This window comes from Trachypithecus francoisi, unplaced genomic scaffold (genome assembly GCF_009764315.1).
Source record: "Trachypithecus francoisi isolate TF-2019V2 unplaced genomic scaffold, Tfra_2.0 Lachesis_group7, whole genome shotgun sequence".
NCBI classification, from domain to species: domain Eukaryota; kingdom Metazoa; phylum Chordata; class Mammalia; order Primates; family Cercopithecidae; genus Trachypithecus; species Trachypithecus francoisi.
In genome coordinates this window covers 25,763,434-25,790,455 of record NW_022681472.1, presented here as the reverse complement: position 1 = coordinate 25,790,455, position 27,022 = coordinate 25,763,434, and the positions used below count along the sequence as shown (strand labels likewise).

At 37.5% G+C, this 27,022-nt stretch overlaps 2 protein-coding genes across 13 annotated transcripts in view; one reads left to right on the top strand and one right to left on the bottom strand.

Moving 5' to 3' along the window:
* Window positions 1-27,022, top strand: part of NCOA2 (nuclear receptor coactivator 2) — a 306,182-nt gene that overhangs the window by 129,698 nt on the left and 149,462 nt on the right. For 4 of the 12 annotated variants that reach the window (XM_033203000.1, XM_033203003.1, XM_033203004.1 and 1 more), the window contains exon 3: window positions 22,838-22,957. The exons of the other annotated variants lie outside the window; for them this stretch is intronic. The gene's annotated coding sequence lies outside the window, so the exon portion shown is untranslated. The remainder of the gene's footprint in view (window positions 1-22,837; window positions 22,958-27,022) is intronic. 12 annotated transcript variants of the gene reach the window in all.
* LOC117079275 (transcription factor BTF3-like) lies at window positions 6,172-7,358 on the bottom strand. Its single transcript, XM_033203008.1, has one exon. It carries the CDS (start codon window positions 6,574-6,576, stop codon window positions 6,172-6,174), a length of 405 nt encoding a protein of 134 aa, XP_033058899.1. The 5' UTR covers window positions 6,577-7,358.

The following is a 27,022-nucleotide window of genomic DNA, read 5'->3' as shown; positions in this document are numbered from 1 at the left end:
GGATATTAGTCCCATCGTGAACCATGTGACCTGACAGTGGAGGGTTGCTTGCGTGTGTTGTAGAGGGGTAAGCCAAGGTTAAGATTTGTGTTTTGTATTTCCTTACCAGCTTTTTATCAACCCCAGAGCCTAGGAAAGTCCTTCTTACTCAGGAATTATTCAGGTATACTAATAAGCATAGCATTTCCTCACGAGAGCCACAAATAATGTTGAAAATCCATTCTATGCCATTGATTGTACTAGGTCCACTGGCAATGAGAAAAGACACATTTCGCTCACTTGGGGTTTATGTCATTGTGGAGGTGATGGCATATTGAAAAAAAGGTAGGATGTAAACAGTTCCATCATAAGGGGAAGCATCCAGGCAGAGAGGGCATCATGTACAAAGGTTCAATGGTGAGAAGAGGGAGCAAGGCCTTTGGAATAATGAACTCCAGTTGTTCCTCATACGTGCAGCAGAAATAGCGAGAGGTCAGGATTATGGAGATTGGTGAGGTGAGATCATCCAAGGGCCTTTTGCTTGGGAAGCCATTTTACTTTAATCTTGAGTACCATGGGGACCATTGACGGATTGATACAGGAAATGAAATGATGAATTTTTTTTTTTTTTTTTTTTGAGATGGAGTTTCACTCTTTTGCCCCAGGCTGGAGTGCAGTGGCACGACCTCGGTTCGCTGCAGCCTCCGCCTCCGCCTCCCAGATTCAAGTCATTCTCATGCCTCAGCTACCTAGTAGCTGGGTTTACTGGTACACACCACCACACCCAGCTATTTTTTTATATTTTTGGTAGAGATGAGGTTTCGCCATTTGCTCAGGCTGGTCTTGAACTCCTGGCCTCAAGTGATCTGCCCGCCTCAGCCTCCCAAAATGCTGGGGTTACAGGCATGAGCCCTGGTGCCAAACCAATTCATTCATTTTAGAATGAATGCCCTGCCCTGGGGTGAATGGACTAGAGGAGGGCAATACTGGAGGGTTAGGCAAGTTTAGCCTGTGGAAGTGATCCAGATGAGATGTGAACTGAGGGGTAGTGGCAGAGGGGATGAAGATAAGTGGATTCTAGGAAGTGACTGACTTTTAAGGGAAGGAGGAGTCACCTCAGGTCTTACACAAGACCTGGCTTTGTCTCCTGTGGATATCCAGGCTCCCTATGATCCACGTCATCCCATTATCATAAACCAATTAGTAGATTTTCTATATTGATGAAATATGAATATGAGAATGTTCATAGTAGCATTAGTCATAGTAGTCCCAAAATGAAAACAGTCCAAACATCCATCAGCTGATGAATGGATACGTAAAACTTGCTTATATACTTCAGTGGAATATTATTTGGCAATAAAAAGAAGTGAAATACCGATATATGCTACAAAATGGATGAGCCTTGGAAGCATTATATTTATTGAAGGAAGCCAGTCATAAAGGCCACATACTGTATGATTCCATTTATATGAAATGTCCAGAATAGGCAATGCTGTAGAGATAGAAGATAGACTAATGGTTGCCTACCGCTGGGATTGAGGAGTGGGAGAAAATGGGAGTGAGTGCTAATGGATATAGGGTTTCTTTTTATAGTGTTAATAATGTTCTAAAATTGATTGTGGTATTGGTTGCACAACTCTGAATATACTAAAAACTATTGTACATTTTATTTAAATGGATGAATTGTATGGCATGTAAATTATATATCATTAAAGCTATTATACAGATATGAATGTGGGAGTAAAGTCTAGAAAACAGAAAACTGGCTGGTGGAATCAGGCATATGGAATACATCAAAAACAACAGTGAGGAAATAGCAAAAAACTGGAAAAAATTTAAATGTCTAACAGGAGCATGGATAAATTGTAGTGTATTCATTTTTTAAAAAATGACAGTGAGTACCCGATAACTAAGAAATTCACATAAAAGTATGAATAGTCTATAAACATAACCTAAAAATAGCATTTGTCAGAACATTTAGAAGTAATCTTTTTTACTCAACTGTCTAGCCCTTAATACTGCTATTAACATTACCAAAGAACACCATTTAGGAAGGTAAAGAAACCATGTATTTTAGCAAAGATTTTATTTTAAAATGTAGGGATTTTAGTTTTTAAAAAGTTTCAGGATTAGTTTCATTTAACCAAAAGATAGAGCTATATCTTTAGAACATCTTTTTTTTTTTTTTTTTTTTTTTTTTTTTTTGAGACGGAGTCTCGCTGTGTCGCCCAGGCTGGAGTGCAGTGGCGCGATCTCGGCTCACTGCAAGCTCCGCCTCCCGGGTTCCCGCCATTCTCCCGCCTCAGCCTCCGAGTAGCTGGGACTACAGGCGCCCGCAACCGCGCCCGGCTAGTTTTTTTTTTTTTTTTTTGTATTTTTAGTAGAGACGGGGTTTACACCGTGTTAGCCAGGAGGGTCTCGATCTCCTGACCTCGTGATCCGCCCGCCTCGGCCTCCCAAAGTGCTGGGATTATAGGCTTGAGCCACCGCGCCCGGCCAGAACATCTTTACAGAAGAACCAGTAAATATTTTCTCATCTGAATTGTGAGTTTCTTAAGGTTAGGGTAAATAGAGAAAAGAATAGATTATTACTTGGAAAAACAGAAAAGGCAAGAGAAAGTAGTAATGTACGGTAAAGTTTCAGAAGGAAATTGGACAGTTGAGGATCACTCAACATTTAGTGACTTCTGTCATTTATACTTTATTGCAAAAATGTTATGCAGACCATTTTGGGCCATTCGTCTCATTTTGTTTTACATAATCATGAAGCAATTAGGAAAAAAAAAACACCTGCTTTAGATGAAGAACCCGAGGAGGAAAAAAAAAATTGAAGAACTTGCCCATGATTGGTACTAGGGAATGAAGGATAAAACACAAGTTGGGGAAATCTAGGTTCTTCTTAAATGGGATCTTAGAAATTGTTTTTTAAGAGAAGGTATTTGTGCTTTAGTATACTTACATTTTATTGTGTTATTCATTCTGAAATTATTTTACTTAGACATTGAGACAGCAGAATGAAAGTGGCTAGTAAAGAATGAAAATATCAGAAAATTTAGAATGCCATGTAGATGATGTCTGCTTTTTAAAGGTCTGTATATCAGAATTTGAGAGAATTGTTTTGAGACTAATGGGTGTACGTATTAGTCCTCATGCTGCTATGAAGAAATACCTGAGACTGAGTAATTTATAAAGGAAAGAGGTTTAATTGACTCACAGTTTCACATGGTTGGGAAGGCCTCAGGAAACTTAACAGTCATGGCAGAAGGGGAAGCAAACATGTCCTCCTTCACAAGGCAGCAGGCAAGAGAGGAATGAGAACTGAGTGAAGGGAGAATCCCCTTATAAAACCATCAGATCTCAGTGAGAACTTACTATCACAAAAATAGGATAGGGGAAACCACCCCCCAATTCAATTACGTCCCACAGGGACCCTCCTAGACATGTAGGGATTATGGGAACTACAATTCACGATGAGATTTGGGTGGAGACACAACCAAACCGTATCAGTCAGTGTACTTAAAATTTGGCATTCAGAAGTTTTTGCTGCAGTATTTTGAATTTACTTCTTTTCACCTCAATTTGCTATTCTTTAATGTTAATCTTTTTTTTTCCCCTAAGAGCAAGTTTCTCATCTTGGAGGCTGGAGGATTTATTTGTCTTTCCTGAGAATTTCCTTTCCTTATCTTTTTAATTGCAGTGCTGTTATGGGTCCTGTCCTAAATATCTTCCTTAATTTCTTTTTCTCTTTTCATTTAATTTAGGCATATTAATTTTACATTAATGATCTGTGCCTCCTTTTATCTTGGAGGAAGAAATTGGTATTCTTTGAGTGTACTGTGCAATTCTTCCATTAAAATTAACAGCAAATATTGAAATATGTCTCTGATAATTAGGGAATCATTCATAGAAAGAGGAACAATTCTAGATGTTTTCAAAGGTCTTTTCAGTCAATATTTTACCTTACAGCTAAGTGGACAAAAAGCTCTTTGCAAAGTTTAGTGTTTTTTTTGGCCAAACTAATTCTGTTATACTACCAGCTACATAGCCTTTATAGTTGTTGAAAGTGTTTAAACATGAGAACCATCGCCTATCTATATATCTATGACACAAGATTTTCAGTGCCCTTTTAAAAAATAACACATATTCTACTGTTGCTTGCATCTGTTCCATCCTAGTTCTCTAGAAGAACTGCCAGTTAGAGTCTAGTTCTTTGTGTTGGTGTTCTAATTAATCAGGAAAGCAAAATTTGCTATTATGTCTTTGTGAAAGCCCTTGCTAATTAGAAACATTACTTCAAAATTTTTTTCGTATTTTCTCTGCTGAGCTTGTTCTTCTTTGGTTAGCTGTTCTTTGTTTTTTTAATTAGAGTAATACTACATAGACAACCTGTTTTAATGTATCAGATTCCTACATATAAAATAATTTAAGTAGGAGTTGATCCTTTGTATTGCTAAAGATTATTCAGTTTTAAAAAAGGACTCAGCAGTTTTTCTTTTTAAATATTAAGTTTCTTTTGTATGTTGAAAATACAATTCAAATTTACATTATTTATATAGTATTTTTAAGGATACAATTCTCTAATAAGCTAAACTGCAACTATATATAAGTGCTTATTTCTTTTTAAGGACTATATTCTACTCTGAGATGACTTCTCATTATACCTACTGAATTTATGGTGATTTCAGTTTACTGGAAATTTCCTGTGGTTAATTAAGGATATAGTTTTGCAAGTAAAGTTTGATAACTCTAAATGAGAGAAATAAAACTTGAGAATTAGATAATTTTAGAAGATGGCGTATTTGTACTTATTTTGATTTTTGGAATATCTGTTAATTAAAAATAATCAGAACTACAGATGAACCTACTGACTGGGTAAAGATGCCTTTTGATTAGGTATATATGAGTTTTTTATGTGCAGAAACTTTAATATATTTAATTGTAGTGTAAATCTGTTAGGTCTGGAAATGGTATAGCTTACTGTGCCAGTTCTAGCCGAAATCTTAATTACGGGAGATGATGCATCTGTGTTTCAGTTGTGGACACTAACAGGTGAGACAGTGGAATGAGCGAGCATCTTGAGTGGTAGTAGAGTTCATGAGTAGCGATGAGATTGAGGTCCTGATTATGAATACTTTTCAGTTCGTATTTTATGTGGATTGTTGCATTGCAGGCCACCAGTGATTTTGTAAAGGAGTCTTAGAATAATTGCTGTGTTCTATAAGCAGTATCTTTTGGAGAGTTATTTTGGAAGAAAATCATTTTGCTAAATATGAGAATAAATATTTACTTGATCATTAAAGACTGTATTTGTATTATGAATGTAAAATGGATTTGTGGATAGAGCTAATGTTGAGCAAATTTATGGTGGGATTGTACCAAAATTATTCAGAGAATTTTTGAAGGATGACATAAAGCAAAAGGATTTTATGACTGGTAATTAGTTTTTAAAAATACTGTAAATTTTTGACCCTACTTAAAAAACCCTGGAGTTGTGTAAAGCACCTACAGATGGCAAGATTGAGCACACAGTAGGTTCTCGCCCTTCACAACAATTACTATCAGCTGAAGCTCTGTAGGCTTTGGAAACTTCAGTATCCTAATGGAGTAGATTTGGATCTGAATTCTTTTTCAGGTGCTCATATGTATTAGAGAACCACCAAGCACTGTTAACCAAAAAACAAGTTTTTATTGTTGCTTTAGTTAGATGTTTTCCTGATGTAAGGTTTTTTTTTCTTCAAACATGAGAACTTTATACTACCTTTTTTACACTACGCTGTGATTACTGTGTACAGATCAGTGTCAGTGAAATAAAGAATACAACTGTATACTAGGCAAAGAACTTTATTAACCTTTGTTTCAAACTTTGTTCCCAGACTTCTTCTGCTTAATTAGCTGCAAAGAATGAATTGTGTATAAGCAAAAACTGAAAAGAGCTGCAGTGTCCAAGGGGCTTGGGCTTAAAAATATTAGAGATCTGGGTTTTATCAGACCCATAAACAAAAATTTCTTAAAAATATATAAGAAATTTTTTAAATTTCTTATAAAATTTTATAATTTTATATATAATTAATATAAAATAGCAGCTCCCAGTGACTTCTTCAAGTTTTATCTTCAGAAGTTGACTCATTTCAGTTTGCCTCATTCTTGGAAGCCTCATCCAAATTCTCCACAAGATCTGGAACTTCATCATCATCATCCTCTCCAGTAGTGTGGTGCTTTTCTGCCCACAGATTGTTTGGGCAGAACTTCAGCCAGTCTCCTTAAACTAGTCAGACTGCCTGCACCAAGCTGGTTTAAGATGCTGGGTAGCATTTCTGTCAGCTGCTTTGTCTCAGTATAGCCTGTAATGGTGAAAGTGTTCACTGCCAGAGATGCCTGAACTTTAGGGTTGTTAAAGTGGATCGCTGTTCCTTGGTTCGTAAACATACTCACCTCTTCAATGCTAGAGATTTCTAACTTCTTTAAGGAGAACTGACGTTTTTTATCATCTGCTGTGGCTGTTCCGTGAGCTACCTTCTTTCTGTGAGCAGTTCCACCAATGTGCACTTTTGCCTGCAGTTTGGCGAGTTTTTCCTGGTTCATGATTGTTTCTTTCATCTTGTTGGAGCGGATAAGGGGCTGCGCGTGGGACTAGGGTTGGTGCTCAGGGGATCTCAGGGGAACCAGCTGAGATTAGGTGCACACAGGTGGGGACGCAAGATGGCAGCTCCCTGTTGTAAGTTTTTTGGCATCATGTTGCAAGTTAAAACCACTTACACTGAGATTTCTGAGATGTCTGCTGACTGCCTTAGGCTACTCTTATCATCATTTTAAAAATTATAGGTGTGCTTTGGCAGCATGTAAATAGGTACTGATTCATTATTTTATCCACTGAAATAATTTTAGCAGATTTACATATACAGTCCTTAAATCAATTCACAGATAAGTTTTTAAAATAGAAAATATCAAAGATAAAGTTATTTTCTTAGTAAAATACCTAAGTAGCTACATACATTGTATCATTTGGCTTGTAATTAATGTATTTCACTGTTAATATTTCTGATGGTAGTCTAGATGACTTTAAAAATGAAGATGAAAGTTTCCTTCACTGCAAATATTAAATTATTACTTTATAAGTGTTTAATAAATCTCTACATGTTGAATAATAAAGGGATTATTATTTTACATATTTAAAGAGAATTTTTATTTAGGAAATTAACATTCAGCCTAATGTTATATCTAACATGGTATCCTTTTGTACAATTGTATCAAATAAAGAACAGAAACTATATTATGGCTTCTAGTGATGCCCTAACCACTAGTGTTTCCTTTTTCTTGTGTTCCCTCTTCACGTGCATACTCCGTGCTCCCCTTTGGATTGACTTGTAATCTGACTCTTGTGACAGATATTAGGAGGTGGAGCAAAGGAATTTCAGACCAGTCAGCTAAGAGACTGCTATGGGGTAAGAAAAAAAAAATTATTTAGCCTCTTAAAATTACTCTTATCAAAGGAAAAGAAGTTGGAAGCACATGATAATATAACCAGAAACATGACACAGAAGAATTAAGGGAAGAGTAGAGGAGACATGTAGATAAGTTAGATAGTTACTGCTGAGGTTTTTTTAGGTGGGGGTGGGGTTTCATGTTGAAGCCTGTGCTTTGCTTTGACTGAATCTGGCTTAATTTCTGTAAACATCCCTCCTTCTAGGATGAATCAATGTATCTTAGCCATGTCTATACCTGTAGCAAAATACTGATGATGAAAGTTTATGGGCAGTTTAGAAAAGGAAGAAGAAAAAGTGAAAAACCTTGATGTTTCAAGGATCCCACAGTTTCTGCCAAGTTTGAACACATTCCAGAATCCAAAAAAAGTATGTACTTTTGAAGCTGTATTTTTCAAGTGTTTGTATGTACATTTCCATAAGTTGGAAATCATCGACAATAAATACATACTTTAAAATATTTCTTTTACTTTGGCAGTTACACGTGTGTGCAGAATTCCTACAATTTTTCAATCTCTTTATTCAATTTATTAGGATATCTGTACTGTTTTTCCTATGGAAAGTAATTTCAGTGGAGAGATTTAGCTAGGAACTTCATTAGGCAGCCTGTGTGATTCAGGAGCAAAGGAATAGCCTGTTAGTTTAATGTTTGCAAACATGTGGGTTGAGGGCAAGTATGTAGGCATAAGTGGTCAGAAGCAAATTATGGATCTGATGGCTCTGGTTTGCTAAGGCATTTCTGTCTATCTCAGTCGTGCAGGACCTGGCTGTCCTGTTCTATTGCTCACTGAAGGCCAAAGCTTCGCAGAGCAGAGTGCTGACATGATTCTCATTGTACATTTGATGTTGAAAGCACTAACATGTAAGCTCTGGAAAGCATTTAATCACTGTAGTTTCTAAATAGTCAAGTCTAGTGAGAGCAACTTTTAGTAATTTACAACGTAAAAAGTTGAGTGTTTTTTTCCCCTAAAAATCTTACTTTATTAAAGCACTTAATTTTAAAGGAGGAAGAACTTCTTAGTTTTCCCATTAGAGATCAGAAAGAAAAGAGCATAATGACTGCTTATTACACAATCTTCACATAAGCATAGCAGTTTAAATTTACAATCAGGGTATCCATTATAGCTACATTTTGTCAGTTGAAACATGTAAAAAATTAATACTAATAAGCTCAGTGTGTTCCACAGTACTCTGGTGCTTACCTTGTTTATTATTTTTTGTTAACTCAAAGACACAGCAAATCTGTCACTATACTATATCTTGCTTATAATGAGGACCAGAAATGAATGTTTATTTGAAAGATGGCAAAGAAAAATCTCCTTCTTGCTTTAAAAAGATTTTTAAAAAGCGTATATTCCTGTGTTGCACTTTTAATGAGCCAAGATGTATTTTCAACATATATCTTCCCATCTATTGCATATTACAAATAAACAAAAAATTAACAAACTTAGCATTCTAAAGTACGTTCATAGAATTTCAATGCTAATTTAGTGTGCTTTGAAAATTCATATAATTCATCATTGTTATCTTTTTCTTTGTATTTAAACTAATTGCTCATAGGTATGTGTTCAAAATAAATGAATTTAAGCATGATTTTATATGGTGTTCTTTTTAATAACTATGCAAACATATTTATTTCAACAGACAATATTAATGTCTGTTGATTAGGCAGATTTCAAAATTGTTTTCCTTGTGTACCAGGGAAGTAAATGCAAGTTTCTTTAATGAGAGCAACTCAGATATTTAATTTCAGTCTGGTGGTTGTTATTGTTAAAGGGATAGGGAACCAAGGTAACAGAAAAGACTAAAGCAGGATTTTTTATGTTTTTTTACTTTTAAAGAAAACAATACATTTACATAACAAATAATGGAATTATAGTGGCCACTGTGCCTACCGGACCCCCGCCCCCCCACCCCATCCCACTACAGCACACACTGGGACAGTGCTGAGCAAAATTACAGGTTTAGGATATGATGTACATGAATAAGTCGCCTGTCCCATGGCCGTCAGTTGCATGCCAGATAATGATAGCATTATCATCTTTATTTCTTAGCATCTTTACTTTAGAGCTGGAAGAGACCCTAGGAATCATATCATTGAAGGACTACCCTTTAAAGTTAGGACCTAGAGTTAGTAAACAATTTTTTGGCTGTTGCATAGTTGTGGGCCTTGCTGGGATGTGAATCCAAGTTTTTCCCTTCCAAGTTCAGTAACTCTTTTCGTCAAACCATGCTGCTGCCCTGATGTTCTCTTTTCTTTTTTTTTCTTGTTCTTTTTTTTCTTTTCTCCCCCCCTTTTTTTTTTTTGAGGCAAGGTCTCACTGTGTCACTCAGGCTGGAGTGCAGTGGTGAGATCACTGTTCACTGCAGCCTCGACCTCCCTGGCTCAAGTGATTCTCCCACTGCAGTCTCCCCAGTAGCTGGGACTACAGGCATGCGCCAAGCTAAAATTTAAAAATGAGCCTGGCTAATTTTTAACAGTTGAGGTCTATGTTGCCCAGGCTGGTAATTTTTTAAATAAATGAAACATTTTTACTGGTTGTTGTTAGTCAAAGTAGTATGTGTTGAGTCTGGCAAAATTCATAATTAGGTTTCAGTAAATGTGTGTTGTATGTATTTTTTAAATCTCTGATAACCTAAGGTATCCTTAAGCTACCGGATGGAAAATTTGAGTTTCAACATAGGCACATCTATGAATTTTTCTTACTGTGGATGAATTTAGGTTGACTTGCCTTAAATCAGAATGCAAATAATGTATATTTTGTATATTGATTGAAGTTGTTAATTTGTCTTAGTGAAAAATTGGAAGTGCTCCTTAATGAAAATTAACATTTAAGTTGAAGCCACAACTTTGTTCAATATTTTTTCTTCCTGTATTTATTAACTTAGTGCTTACCATCATTGTTTTTGACTATACTGAACACTAGAAAGATGCCAGTGTTTGTGCTGTAGAAAAAAGTCTGTACTCCCATGATGTGGATCCTGAGTGACATTCTTTTTTTTTTTTTTTAAATTAAATTTTTTTTAGAGATAGAGTCTCACTGTGTTGCCCAGGCTGGTCTTGAACTCCTGGTCCTTATCCCAGATTTGAATTCCTGAACTCTTAGCCTCCCAAAGCAAAGCAGTGGGATTATAGGTGTGAGCCACTGTACCTAGGCCCCCCATCACTATTCTTTTATGGCACGTATGCTTGCAGTTGTCACAAGAAGAACCTGCCCAGGTTTGCTTTAGAATATATGAATTCAACTTGAAATATTATGCTGCTATTAAAAATTATATTGCCAAAGGCTGAACCAACAAGGAAAAATACTTTCATGGTACTGGTAGATAGAAATGGTAGGATTTAATTTTATATGACTGATTTTAAAAATTACATTTTTGTTATAAAGTTCTTGGAAGTAAATATATCACATAGTGGTATATAGTGGAAATATGCATGTCCTCCCCCCTTCACTTTTCCTTACTTTCCACACTTTTTCTAGTAACCACTTTCTGTATTAAAATAATAAACTTGAGGGAGAAAAATCTATAAATATTTATCTTTACAGACGAGCTGCGGAGACAACTAAGTTGTGTTTATAATGTTTCAAGCTCAAAAGAGCCTACTTACCAGAATGATACTTGCTCAGTCTTATTAAGCACTGAAAGTATATGTATAGCTTATTACTCTAATAACTAGTGTTACTCCATGTTAAAAATGCAGGATTTGTATAGAATTCATGTTAGGTGCTCTTCTGTTTTACTTGTACTAACTCATTTAATACTAACAAAAACCTGTGAAGCAGTAGTGGTGGTTGTTGCTCTTGGGGCCTAAAAATATTTGTAATTTTTTTAAGTTAACATAGCTAATAACCAGTGCAGCCCAGTTTTGAACTAGTGTCACACCAGAGCCTATAATCTTAAGCATTATATAGTAATTACCTAGATTTTGTGTTGATGGAAAAGGTGACTTAGAAAGAAAAATAAAGGGAAAAATAGTCAAATAAAAATAGTCAAACTGTACCTAATGTAAGATTTTGCCTATAAACTGAATGGTAAATGCACAAATTTCTGTTTGTTGCCGTGTCGTGTAAAAATGGCTAGATTGAGTATCATTAAATTTAGAGGGTATATGAGGAGCCCTATATTGTAGGCTAGATGGTCTACTTGAAATTACCTTTCTGGGGTGGATCTCAAAGATGGGCAGTGGACTTCTCAAGTAGCTGAAACAGAGAGATAATGAGAGATTTCAAGCCACTGCAGATTAAGAGAGATGAGCCTTGTATATAAAGACAATGAGGATAGAGACCAAATCGTGGTTTAAAATATGAGCTCCAGGCCTGGCGTGGTGGCTCGCGCCTGTAATCCTAGCACTTTGGGAGTTGGAGGCCGGCGGAGATTGAGATCATCCTGGCTAACATGGTGAAACCCTGTCTCTACTAAAAATACAAAAAATAGCCAGGTGTGGTGGCGGATGCCTGTAGTCCCAGCTACTTGGGAGGCTGAGGCAGGAGAATGGCGGGAACCCAGGAGGCAGAGCTTACAGTGAGCTGAGATAGTGCCACTGCATTCCAGCCTGGGCAACGGTGCAAGACACCGTCTCAAAAAAAAAAAAAATATGAGCTCCAAATGAAGGTCCCAAGGGTAGGCTCCAAATTGTAGTCAATCTAAAATTGGTTTTAAAAGCAGCCGCTTCTCTTGTGGGCAACTGCATCCAGCAGGAGCAGCAGGGATTCCTAACAGAGGTTGATAAGTCTTCTGAAAAACCAGGTAGGCTAGCTAGTTAATCAATAATGAATTCCCATGTATCCTGCTTCAAATAGGAAGTCAAATATGAAAAACGATTTTATGAAAGAGGAATTCAAATTTTTCTTCATCATATTCCTTATAATTAGCAATTTTATTAATTTCTCTATTCTTTTCCAAATCCCATTTTCATTGGTGCTTTAGCAAGGTTATAAATAACTAACGTTTGTGCCTTATGTGATAAACAGAATAAAGACATTTTAAAAATAGAATAATTTTATGGCCTTAAGAGATTATGATTTAATATATAATTCAAATATTTTAATTGAATATTTGAATATTTCTGTAGGTATTCCTTTCTTTCATTTACTAGTCAAAGACAGCATTCCCATCACCTAGCAGAAAGGAAATGGATCTTCCAGTCTGGGTAACATGGCGAAACCCCATCTCTACAAAAAAATTAAAAATAAAAAAATTAGCCGGGCATAGTGACGCATGCCAGTAGTCCCAGCTTCTTGGGGACTGAGGCAGAGGATCACCTGAGTCTGGGAGATTGAGGCCTGTGGTGAGCTGTGATTGTGCCACTGCACTCCAGCCTGGGTGACAAGAGTGAGACCCTATCTCAAAGAAGAAAAAATAAACCAGAAAGGAAACAGATCTGTATTAACCCTTCTGGTGGGAAATGAGGATATTGGCATCTGTTGAAAATAACCTAGTAAAAATTTGTTGGCTTCATGAATGAGTGTGAGGCATGCTTCTAGCACAATAAAATATATCTTTTTCTAATTTACTTATGCCTCATAACAGTCATGAACGTCTTCACAGGTAGGTGTAAATATTCTCATTTTATGGAGATTAATGTGCAGAGAAAGTAATATGGCCAGAGATAGTGCACAGTGGAGCTCAAGTTCCACACAGACCTTCTGACTCCAAGTCCATTACTCTTGTTGTGTGTATATATATATATATATATATCACAAGAAAATGTCGTAATTGTTCAAAGTTCCAAGGATAGGCATTGATTATTTTGGGTCAAAAAATTAGATGATTGTAACTTATTTCAAAATTGATTTAGCCAGAGAATGTTGAACCCTAAACACAAAGTACTATGTTATTGCTCTGTGGGATAAATGAACTCCTTGTTTTTAAGAAGGACGTAATGTAGTTGAGGTTGACATATACATTAACAAACTATTTAATTCGTGTGTAGTGTATATATATATAGGCATTCTATGAGTGCCCCTAGAACTGTGTCTCCTGTCACATGCCAGGTATCCAATAAAGATTGATTGATTGAATGAGTCTAAATTAGAGTGTATTGGTTAGGGAGGGATTTAGGGATTAGATAAGACTTGTGGCAAGGTCTTAGAAGACAACTAAAATTTAGATACTGTGAGAAAGGTGGTGTTGGAGAGGATGGCATTCCAAACAGGAGACACAGGATGACCAAAGAAGAGGTGAGAAGGAGGAAAGCCCATACAGGGCTTTGAATAGAGCAGTTTGGCTAGAAAGAGCCATTTGTATAGAGTAATGGAAGGTACAGTTAGAAATACAGCTTTGAGCCAGGCTTAGAGACCTTTCTTTACATGCTAGATTAAGGAGTTTTCATTTTATTGTTCAGCAGTGGTTGCTGTCAAAGAGTTAAATTCCAGGAGCTAACAGTGACATTACCAAAGTAACATTTTATGTAGATTGATTTGCTCTTGAAGCTCTTGGGCATGCTCTTGGGCATGTTGGCCTGCACCTGTGGTCCCACCTACTCTGGAGGCTGAGGTGGGAGGATCACTTGAGCCCAGGAGTTTGAGGCTGCAGTGAGCTGTGATTGTGCCACTGTACTCCAGCGTGGGTGACAGAGCAAGACTCCATCTCTTTTTTTGTTTTGTTTTGTTTTCTTTGTTTTTTTTTTTTTTTGAGACGGAGTCTCACTCTGTAACCCAGGCTGGAGTGCAGTGGCACGATTTTGGCTCACTGCAACCTCTGCCTCCTGGGTTCAAGTGATTCTCCTGCCTCAGCCTCCTGAGCAGCTGGAACTACAGGCATGCGCCACCACACCCAGCTAATTTTTGTATTTTTAGAGATTTTTGTATTAGAGATGGGGTTATACCATATTGACCAGGCTGGTCTCGAACTCCTGACCTCGTGATCCCTCAGCCTCCCAAAGCGCTGGGATTACAGGCGTGAGCCACCATGCCCAACCGACTCCGTCTCTTTAAAAAAAAAAAAAGAAAAAAAGAAAAACAAACAAAAACAGAAGTTCTGGTTTGCTCTTGGTACACAGGGTGAATTTGGAAATTGGAGAGAAAATAGACCAGAGGTGAAAAGACTAGTGAGAGAGGCTATGTGTTGGCTTAGAACAGTAGGGATGGCATTCCAGATGGACTGAGTGTCTCTGACATCAGAAAGATTTATCAGAACCTGATTATTGATTGTTTTGAAGAAGAAAAAGTCAGTATTTAAAAAAAAAAAAAAGAATTACATATAGGATAATAGTCTTAAAGTTGTTCTCTGAGAACCAGTGTCTTATTAGTGTGTTCTAATTGAGAACTGCCATGCTATGTCATTCACTTAATCTGGATTTTAGTTTTTTGTTATTTTTTACCAGTTGAAAAATATAATACTTACTGTTTCAGCTTGTGCTGCCATAACAAAATACCCTAGACTGGGTGACTGAAACAACAGACATTTATTTCTCACAGTTCTGGAGGCAGGGAGTAAGATCATGGTGCCAGCATGGATCCCAGTGAGAGCTCTCTTCTTACACATGGTGGTCTTCTTGCTGCATCCTCACATGGCAGGAAGAGAAAGAAAGAGAGAAGGGGAAGTCTCTGGTCTCTTACGTGGACACTAATTCTGTCATAAGGATCCCATTCTCATGACCTCCTCTAAACATAATTACTCCCTAAAGACCTCACCTCCAAATACCATCACATTAGGGGTCAGGACTTTGATTTATGAATATTGTGCCCCGTAGACATTGAGTCCATATATGTAATTTTAAGCCCTTTTTGGGTTATTTATATCATGCTCTTTTCTTAGAGGTAAGTACTATCCAGAATTTATTGTATCTTATACCCATTTAAAGAAAAAAGTTTACTCTTTATGTATTTGTTTATAATATTTAGTATTTTTTAGGTTTGAGAGCTCAGTTAAATAGTATACTGTTCGTATTATTCTGCAACTTCTTTTTTTCCCATAACATTATGGGGTTTTTTTGGTGATAACATCCATGTAGTTGCAAGTCAGTCAAATGTACAGTATTCCATTTTGTGAACATATACAATTTATCAGTTTTTCTCTTGATCTGCATTTAAGTTGTTTCTAATTTTTTCCAATTTCAAGCATTCCAGCAGTGAACATTTTTGTTCATGATACCTTACATAGATATGACAGTTTCTTTGGGGTACTACCTATGAGGGTAATATCCCTAGACTGGGTTATATGTGATTTTTAGCTTCATTGAATATTTTCAACTTATTCCAATTTACATTGGAGCTTGAAGTATATAGGTTGACATTTGGTATAAGACTTTGTTGTTGTTAAGAGATGGAGTCTCATTCTGTTTCCCAGACTGGAATGCAGTGGCACTATCACAGCTCTCTGCAGCCTCTAACTCCTGGGATCAGGGGATCCACCCACCTCAGCCTCCCAAGGAGCTGAGACTACAGGTGTGTACCACCATGTTCAGCTAATTATGTTATGATATTGCCCAGACTGGTCTCAAACTCTTGGTCTCGGGTGATCCTCCTGCCTCAGCCTCCCAAAGTGGTGGAATTACAGGCATGAGCCACTGCACTCAGCCAAGACTTTCTTTTTTTGAGACAGAGTTTCGCTCTTGTTGCCCAGGCTGGAGTGCAATGGTGTGATCTCAGCTCGTCACATCCTCTGTCTCCCTGGTTCAAGTGATTCTCCTGCCTCAGCCTCCCAAGTAGCTGGGATTATAAGCAGGCGCCACCACGCCTGTCTAATATTGTATTTTTAGTAAAAACGGGGTTTCTCCATGTTGGTCGGGCTGGTCTCAAACTCCCAACCTCAAGTGATCTGCCCGCCTTGGCTTCCCAAAGTGCTGGGATTACAGGCATGAGCCACCACACCGAGCCCACTGTTTTTTTTTAAGACTTAATTTTTGTTAGCATGAGGGGTATGAAATGGTATTTCACTATTCAGTTTCATTATCTATTTCCTGATTACTGTTGAGATTACACAGTGCACAGTGGCCATTCCGATTCCTTCTTCTGAATTACCTGTTAATATATTTTGGCCATTTAGCTGTAGGGTGAATTTTTTTTTTTTTTTTGAGATGGAGTCTCACTCTGCCTCCCAGGCTGGAGTGCAGTGGCACCATCTCGGCTCACTGCAAGCTTGCCTCCCAGGTTCATGCCATTCTCCTGCCTCAGCCTTCCGGTGATGTTTTTTATATTGACTTATAAATATTGATGTATTCCAAATATTTCAGGTGGAATTTTTAACCTTTGGTTAACTAGCTGTGTATGATGGAACTCTGTATCAGATCAACTTTGGTGAAAAAGGTGATCTTGTTTTGGAAAAAGGATCATACCACTTACATGAAATGGAGTAATCTGGTCACTACAGTTGTGCACCCTTATACATGGTTTCAGTTATCTGCCATCAACTATGGCCCAAATTTATTGCATGGAATATTCCAGAAATAATTCATGAGTTTTTAATTGCATGCGGTTCTGGGCATTGTGATGAAATTTCCTGCCATCCTGCTGTGTCCTGCCTAGGAGATGAATCCTCCCTTTATCCCTCATCTTCACACTCTATGTGCCACCCACCTGTCAGTCACCTTGTAGCCGACTGGGTTTTCAGGTTGACTGTCTAGGTATCCCAGTGCTTGTATTCCGGTGACCCTTATTTGACTTAATAATGGCCCCAAGGCCCACGACTATTGATGCTGGCAATTTGGATACTCCAAAGAGAAGCCGTAAAGTGCTTCCTTTAAGTGAAAAGGTGAAAGTTATTGACAAGGCTGAGGTTGCCAAAATCTATAGTAATAATGAATCTTCTGTTCTGAAATTGTAAATAGTATATTGTTATAATTCTATTTTGTTATTAACTATTGCTGCTAATTTCTTACTGTGTCTAATTTATAAGTTAAACTTTATAGGTATCTGTGCATAGGAAAAACCGGTGTATATAGAGTTCAGTAGTGTCTGTGGTTTCAGGCATCCACTCGAGGATGAAGGGGGCTGCTGTACTTCACTTCCCTAAAGATAAAGGAAATACAATCTCTATTGCATCAAGGCTGAAATTACAGCAGCCTTCTCAGGCCTTCTTCCCTCGTCCCACATTGACCGCCACTGTTTTTTAGCACTTGTGTCCACTGGCTCCCTTGTCCTTCCTTCCCGACCAAGCTCGTGTAAACCTATTTAAAAGTTGGTATTCCACTTGTTCAGAGACCTGGCTTTGCCTGGCAGCATGAGTGCTTGATTTTGCCTTTGAATCTTTCCCGCAGCAGTCCTAGCCAAGTTCGTATTTGGGCTATGATTCAAGGAACTGCAATTAAGAGTAATCCTGATTTAATTTTCCCGTCTTCTCTCCTCTTTGTAAAGGTACTTTAAGGTGAATAAGTTTTAAAAATCCGTATGGTAACTCCTGTAGGACCAAAGGACTGGACATGTTGATTATCCTGTGCATGTGCTTAAATCATTAAAATTATATGAAAGTTAGTACAGTAAATATGATAGTAGTTAAAGAACCAAGTGAGACTCTGGGTTTGAAATCAAGCTCTGACACTTACATAAAATAGGGGATAGTATAAATATCTGCTTCATAGGGATGTTGTTAAAGGAGATGTATATAAAGTGTTTAACATTAGGCTTAGCACTTGCTAAGCACTCAATAAATATTAGCTGGTCTCAAAATTAATTTGAAGCCTTGATATTGAGAAGGTATTAGAGTATGAGGTGCTTGTTAATTTTTTGTATTATAATTGTTTTATAATATCTTCTATATATACTGAAGTTTAAAATTTTTAACTTATTTTACATGTTTTCCTAAATGAAGACTTAGATTTCTCTGCAGTGGTTGGCCATCATATTCACTGTTTGCTGTATCCACTTTTTCCCTCTCGTCTGGAGCATGCCTATAATTTTGTACTTTTTTTCTTTTTTTTTTTCTATAAAAGCATATTGTCATATAAGCAAGGGAGAGGGTTAGCTTTGAAGAGTCACCTTTTGTGTAATACGCTGTTTTATCTTCACTATCACCTATAATAGGGGCCCCGGTGGTGTGGCATTTCCCAGTAAAATGTCTGCTTTGTTCACTCACTAGTTTATGTTTCAGCAATTATTGTGATTGCTCCCTTTTTTTGGTAAGCATTTTGCAAATGTTTTAGTTGTTAATCATTTTTTAGCTAGAAACTTTTACTTGACAGTCCGTTTTTTAAGGAATAGATTCCCTATTAAAGTAAGTGTTACTGTTTCTGCTTTTAAGGAAAACAAATTGACAGCCTTTAGTATCTTTAAGAGTAGAACATGGATGTTAGTGTACTATTCAGTAATTTAAAATTGACTATGTAATTGTGCTTGTGATAGTTAACACGAGAAGTTGAACAGTTAATTTGTTCATTATAATGTTTAAAGCAAATGGTTAGGTATGTGTCTACCTTAGCCCCACATGTAGATAGACCCTTCATCCTCGTTAGACCCTACCTTGTTGGTTTAGAGTTAAAATTCATTTGGAAGTTTCAGGTCAATAAATAATACATTTGAGATGTTAAAGACTCATTTCCAGCCAGACATAGTGCCTCATGCCTGTAATCCCAGCACTTTGGGAGGCCGAGGAGGGTGGATTGCTTGAGTCCAGGAGTTCGAGATTAGCTTGGGCAACATGGTGAAACCTTGTCTCTACAAAAAAAATTAAAAATTAGCTGGGTCAGGGGATCACTTGAACCCAGGAGGTCAAGGCTGCAGCGAGCTGTGATCACACCACTATTCTCCAGCCTGGGCGACAGACCGAGACCTTGTCTCAAAAAAAAACACACACACACACACACAAAGACTCATTTTCATTGTCTAAGCATATATTCATACATTGATGGCATCTAAGCTACTGGATAATGGATCTTTATTTGATTTTGCTTTAACTTTGTTAGGGAGGGTTATGGTTCTAACTTTGTTTCCTGGTAGTGGTGTTGAACAGGAAGGGATGAGTTAGAGGGGTTGTCTTGTTGTCAGATTTTCTTTACACTTTGTATTTGACTCATCCTGCTGACTAATAAGCCTTGTGTTTAACACCGAATCAGGGACTCAGTACAGTGAATTTGTTCTTTATTCAATCATTTTAATTTCTATTTACATAAGGCATGGTGATTCCCAGTCATAAGACTTTTATGCGCGAGAGCATCTCTTAATAACAAAACACAGAAGTTTGTAATAAAATTTAGTATAAGGATTGAGGTTTTATTGAGTGATTATTTTTATTTAATCATTGCTTTGATAATATTTTTTCAACCGAAGTTTGAGGTTAAGTGTCTAAGTCTCTAAATTCTACTTCTAGTTTTATATATTTTAATCATGGTAAAGTTTTATGCACATAATTGCTGTATATATATATTTATTCATCTAACATTTTACAAATAATAGTAATTTATCTTCCATGTCTTTTGGTAATAATTATTTTTCTCTATGAAACTCTTTATGGTTCTCTGGAATAAAATGTTATTGAAGTATAACAAAATAATTATGACTACCATCAAATTTAAGTTTACATTATGTACCAAAGTATCATAATAAGTCCTGTAGGGAATACAAAGATGAGTAATACAATCACTATGCTGGTCTATTTCATGTTTATAATATACTTAGGGCAAAATAAGTACGTAGGCAGTAATAACCGTGTTATAACATGAATAGTTTTCTACTTTTGTGTCCTTATTTCCTGATACAGGCACATATTTATAGACTGACTAAAAGGCTTTGTCAGAGTAGTCCAATGGTTTCAGGGGATTGAGAGAGGGGAAGGTCTCACTTGTATGAAGCACTTAGGAAAGGCCTTCTGAGGCAGCAGCTATTGAGATAATAAACCTTTGAGGGTCAGTAAGACTTAGATAGGCGGAGGATGGAAGGAAAGGTCACTCAAAATGGAAGGATGGAAAGCATGAGCAATGATCTGTCTGCGTGAAAATGCCAGGCTAAGTCAAAGAATACTGCACACAGTATGAGTTTGCTTGAAACTCGAACCATATAGCTAGGGGAATATTTGATGGACAGAGCTAGGAAAATGGGTAGATTGCACAGGTCCCTGAATGTCAAATCCCTGTTTTGATTTCACAGAGAGTAAGAAAAAGATAAGTGACATTTATTGAGTTCCTACTATATGTTAAGAACTATGTTAGATGGTTAATATAATCACGTTTAATCGTCAAATCAGTACTGTACAGTAATTTCTGTCTCCATGTTACACATGAGGGAATTGTGACCTAATAACTTGGTGCTAATTATAGGATAGTTTGAGTAAGGGAGAGACCTGGCATGAGAAGTTATTGGTGGTGGGGTTACTGAAGAGAAAGAAATTCTGGTAATTGCGGAGGGATTGGAAAGAAGGTGATGTGATCAGGAGAAACTGCAAAAGTAGAATCTAAAGGTCTTGGAAATTGATTGGATTTGAAGATTGAGAGAAAAAAGGAGTTTAAAAAATTTGCTGGTGACGTATGTAATGAAAAGTAGCAGATACAGATTTCCTGTCTCCCCTCTCCTGGGGAAAAAAAAAGTAGCAGATAAAGAAAGAGTTCCTCAGAAAGGTGAGGAGTTCAATTTTGGTTACATCTAGGGAGAGATGTTCTTGAGAGCTTGAAAGTTGGGTACTGTAGTAGCTAAGGTGATATCCTGAAGCTACAAATGAAAATTGGGTCTCATTTACATGGATATGATCTTTGATACTGTATGAGCAGACAAGATTTCAAGGAGCAGCTTTGTAGTGAGAAGAAAGGGCAAGGTTGTTATTCAAGAAATGCCCATTGGGCCAGGCGCAGTGGTTCACACCTGTAATCCCAGCACTTTGGGAGGCCGCGGCTGGCATATCACTTGAGCTCATGAGTTCAAGACCAGCCTGGGCAACATGAGGAAATCCTGTCTGTACAAAAAATATAAAAAATTAGCCAAGCATGGTGGTGTGCCTCTGAGCCCAGCTACTGGGGAGTCTGAGGTGGGAGGATCATAGAAGGCAGAGGTTACAGTGAGCCGAAATCGTGCCACTGTACTCCAGCCTGGGTGACAGAGCGAGACTGTGTCTCAAAAAAAAGGAAAAGAAAAAAGACATGCTCATCTCTCTTTTTTTTTTTGCTGTTGTTGCAGAGGTGGGACTCTGACAGGGAGACGCAGACCCAAGACAGGTCAGGGAGGTAGGAAAGGAGAAATAAGATAGTGCCAATGTCACTGAAGCCAAGGGACAACAGTGAAAAAGTTCTCTAATAGAGGCCAAATTGTACAAGACTTCAGAGAATGGCAGGAAACTATAGTCTCTGTGTGGTTCTCCAGGGCCAGCGACCCTATGGCATTTGGAAAGGGGCAGGGGCGGTTTTGGCAGTAGTTATGTGAGGCATGTTGCCTTGCTAACAGTCTAGCAAAGCACAGGGGAGGCCTCAACGGCCCCATCTCAAATGTCCACCTCCTGCTCTCTTCTCTAATCCTCCTGCCTGCTGCTCTTCCTCCTTAGTGCTTATCATCATCTTACATACTATATCTTTTCCTTATTTATCTTGTTTATTGTCTGTCTCTAGATTGTTAGGTCAAGAGGGCAAGGAAACTTACATGATTGGTTTGCTGCTATATGCAGTGCCTAGAACAGTGCCCTGCATTTAGGAAGGACCCCAAGGAATGGTTCATGAATAAATGTGTGGCAATTATAGTGATTTGAATAACTAACCTTTCTCCTTCAATATACTGTAAGCTTCTTAAATGGAACTGAGTCATCTTTGTCACCCTAACAATGCCTTACATGTTATTGTAGCTGATATATAAAGTTTTATTTATAGTAGCATCAGAAGGGAAAAGCCAGGGATTTGGGACTCAACTGGTCTGAACTTAAATTTCTTCTGTTCTTACTAATTTGGCCCCAATTAAACTACCAGACCTCTCTCTAAGCCCTATTTTCTTTAGCTGTAAAGTGGACTAAACTAGTGCCTCTGTCATAAGGCTGTTGAGGATTAAAAGATGACGCCCATCAGAGTGGCTAGCACATTGTTTGTGCCCAGTAAATAGTGTTTTGCAGTCTTTCTACTCTGTAACCTTAAGTAATTTACTTCACGTCACTGAGCCTCAGTTTTTTCATCTCTAAAAGGGAAGAATGAAACCAATCTCATGAGATTTGGAGGAACCAATGAGACAGTAGGCACAGGTGCCCTCTGTTCTTTTTGTATCATGACTGAGAGCACAGACTCTGGAACCAGACTGTATGAATTCCAATCCTAACCCGTTTACTTTAGCCTTACTTGACTTTTCTGTGCCACAGTTTCCTCATGTGTAAATTAGGAGACATAACAGTACCAGCTCCATGGTACTGTGAAAGAAATGAATGTGAATATTAATTAAAAGCTTAGACCGATATTTGGCATATGGTAAGCACTAAAAGTGTTTGATTTAAAAAATAATAAAATAGTGTGCTTTTATTGCTTTTTTCTTTCTCTTTAGTCTGTCAAATGGTATAACCAATGAGGCACCTTTACAATGAAGTCGGCCATGTTTATGTTGGAAAATATAATGAAACAACAAAAACAATACTACTGCTTCTTCATGGTTTGACCTGACTGGGTAAGGCAGCTGTGGTCCAAATCTTCCATGCAGCGGCACTGTAAAATCTGTCCTTTAGTCCCTGTTCTTGTCGTGATTCACTTACTAGCAATGGCAGCCTGATTGAGAGCTTGTCTTTGAATAATGTTTTTGTCACTTGCAAATCTGCCTCCATTTCCTTGCCTCCCATTCTGCCAGCTGGTCTCCAGGAATGGTTGGGAATGTAGTTTGAGTAGAAACCTGGGAGGAAGCAGCAAAATTAGAGGGACAGGTAGTGAGTGGCTGGCCGATCTGGAAATCTTCCCCTCTTGCTAGGGAAGGTTTTCTGTAGTAGCAGTAACAAAACTCTAAGAACATATCCTTAAATGTGTCCCTCAGTTCTTTAATTCTGTCAAGGATAAAAGCCCTCTGTATGTAAAGAACTATGGAGCTTATTGCACCACTGATGACTTGGCTAGATCTTTATTCACATCCAAAACAGACTTAGGAAGGAAAGTTAGCTGCTTCAAGTCAGCAGATTCAGCTTCCATTCATGTAGCAAGTTGCTGTTGCAAAAGCTGTTGTGTAGATCTTCTTTCCGCTAGCAGAGGTTCTCCTGGATCTTCTTTGTGTGTGATTCATGGTTATGCCTAATCTTCTCCCGACTGTCACCTTGGTGCTGGGATGGCAAGCATGCTTCAATCTCTGGTGCCAATTCCTATTGATTATAGTGATTGCATGGAGTGCTGTGTTGAGGAGAATTGAGAGGCCACATACAGGCTTAGAAGTGATTAATTGGCAATGTCTGCTGTGTGAGGGGAGAGGAGGTAACCACAGCGTATGTGTTGTGCATGTGCTGAATGTGATGGATTCCACGCTAGGGCTTACCCTTGAGAGATTCAAAGTTGCATTTTGTGTCTGTATATTTTTGTCTTTGAATTAGTATGTACTTATTACTATATTACACAGTAAAATATAAATAAACTGGGAATTATCGATTAGGTTGGGTTATATAGAATTACCTATGTATGCTTTTCATGGCTGGCTTAAAGTGTGGATCTAAATTTTTATTGGTTCTTTCATTTCTGAAATAAAATTCTCTACATTTCTCTACACTTTTTGTGAGTTTCTCTTGTTTAGTCAATACATAATTTTGATCTCCTGTTTTTTAAGTTTGGCAGAAAATACTCTTAAATTTTTGGGTAATTTCACTTACCAAACTACTGACAAATTAACATGAGTCACTTGCAACCTTGGGCACACAGCAGGTGGCTGTGATAGACTTGGGGGTTCCAATCATTGTAGAACAAACCAGACATCTCTTTCGTTAAGGAATGGTCATGTGTCTATTGTCCCTTGGCTTCTCTCCTTATGGATCAGAGGTAATCCTCAGTTTAACCACTGAGGTAAAAAGGTATTTTTGAAATTTTATTTTGTTTCCTTCTTGTGAATCAAAGTAAGTCTTTCCTAATTTGGCAGCTGACAAAGAATATTCTTTCCTTGAGTTAGAATGTTGAAAATATAAGCAAAAATTTGAGAGGCACTTTTTATGTTTGTTAAGTAAAGAAATATTTATATTAGACTTTTCAAAAAAGTCTGATAAAATACACATAAAATTGACCCTTTTAACCTTTCTTAAATGTATAGTTCTGTGGCATTAACTGTATTCACACTGTTATACAACTATCAACAACATCCATTTTCACAACTTTTTCATCTTCCTTTACCCATTAAACACTCTACCCATTAAACTCTAACTCCCCATTCCTACCTGCCGCCTCTCCCCCCACCCCTGGTAACCACCATTCTCATTGCTGGAGCTACTTAAAGATTTGACTACCTCATGTAAGAGGAATCATACAATCTTTGTCTTTTTGTGACTGGCTTATTTCACTTAGCATAATATCTTCAAGGTTCATTTATGTTGTAGCTGGTGTTAAAATTTCCTTTTTATGGCTGAATAATATTGTACTGTGTACCACATTTTGTTTATTCATCTGTCAATGGACACTTGAGTTGCTTTCACCTTTTGGCTATTGTGTATAATGCGGCTATGAACATGTGTTCTTACATCTGTTCAAGTCCCTGCTTTCAGTTCTTTTGGATACATACCCAGAAGTGGAATTGCAGGATCATATTTTTTGAAAAACTTTTGTTTTCCACAGTGTTTTCCACTATGGATGTGCCATTTTACATGCCATCAGGAATGCACAAGGGTTCTAGTTTTTCTGCATCCTCACCAACACTTGTTATTTTCTATATTTTTGATGGTAGCCATCCTTATGGGTGTGAGGTAGTATCTTACTGTGCTTTTTATTTGCATTTCCCTAATGATTAGTGATGTTGAGCATATTTCCATGTGCTTATTGGCCTATTTGTATGTTGTTTTTGGAGAAATGTGTGTTCAAGTCCTTTGCCAGTAATTGGGTTCCTTGCTTTTTTGCTATTGAGTTGTAGGAGTTCGTCATATATTCCGGATGTCAATCCCTTATCAAATATACGGTTTGCAGTTTTTTTTCCTGTCCCATGGGTTGCCTTTTCACTCTGTTGATAGTGCCTTTTGATGCCTGAAAGTTTTTAATTTTGATGAAATCCAAGTTATTTTTCTTTCGTTGCCCATGCTTTTGGTATCAGATATAAGAAATACCAAATCCCGTGTCATGAAGTTTTTTCCCTTGTGTTTTCTTGTACGTATTGTTTAACTTTTACTCTCTTACATTTAGATCTTGTGAATCATTATGAGTTAATTTTTGTATACGTAAGGTAAGGCTCCAGCATTATTCTTTTTCATGAGGATATCCAAGTTTCCCAGTACTATTTGTTGAAAAGTCTATCCTTTCCTCATTGAATGGTCTTGGTACCCTTGTCAAAAATCATTTGACCATATATATGAGAGGTGTTTTTTTTTTTTTTTGAGATGGAGTCTCGCTCTGTGGCCTGGGCTGGAGTGCAGTGGCCGGATCTCAGCTCACTGCAAGCTCCGCCTACCGGATTTACGCCATTCTCCTGCCTCAGCCTCCCGAGTAGCTGGGACTACAGGCGCCTGCCACCTCGCCTGGCTAGTTTTTTTTTATTTTTTAGTAGAAACAGGGTTTCACCGTTTTTAGCCAGGATGGTCTCGATCTCCTGACCTCGTGATCCGCCCGTCTCGGCCTCCCGAAGTGCTGGGATTACAGGCTTCAGCCACCGCGCCCGGCCTGAGAGGTTTTTTTTTAAGTTAAGCTCAGAGTTTCATCATTTCTCAATGATATTTCACACTTCCTAACTATTGTCCCTAATTCAAGTATCATTTTTGATACATTTCTACTCTGGCATTCTGATTATATTTTCTAAGTTTTGCCTGCTTTTCTATTTTTCCCTCTTTGATTATGAGTCCCTGGAGGGCAGGGATTTTGTTCTGGAGACCTAGTGTCTTATACGTCATTGGTACTGAATATGTGTGTGTTGGATGAAATTAACTTAGAGCTAAAAAAAGAAAGAACTAGAAGACAACAAGTTAGGTATAAAAAATACTTTTCCATTATTATAAACTATTACTGTGGCTTATGGACCTTTAAGGAAATATGTCTTTTTTCTGCTAATGATATTTGCCCTCGTTTCCCATACTTGCCACTGTGACTGCAGTTATCACCCTCTTCCTTACAAGGATAAATAATCTTCACAAAAATTTGAGAGGAAGGTGAATAGAAATAAGTAGAAAACAGAAGAAAGGAAAGGAAAGGTGAAAGAAATCAACCTCATTCAAAAGCATTTAACAGTACACTTGAAGTTGAGTCAGAACAGGCTGAAGGTGCTAAGAAGCAGTGATATGCTGTGAGAAATGCAGTCTTGCAGACAAACTTAAAACACATATTTCCTAGCACCTTTTGTCACAAATGTCTCTTGTGCCTGTTGAAATTTGGAATACATGAATAATTAATTATTTGTCTCAGAATATAACATCTCTACAAAGAGTAGCTTCTTGTCTTTGACAATTCTATTTGTATGGTCAAATCTGCAAATAAATGAAAACATTAATTAGTCTGATCTTCATCCAAGTAGGCTCTCCAAAAAAAGACATAAAAGCCTTAATACCAATGACCTGTGTAATATTTGATAAATTGAGGA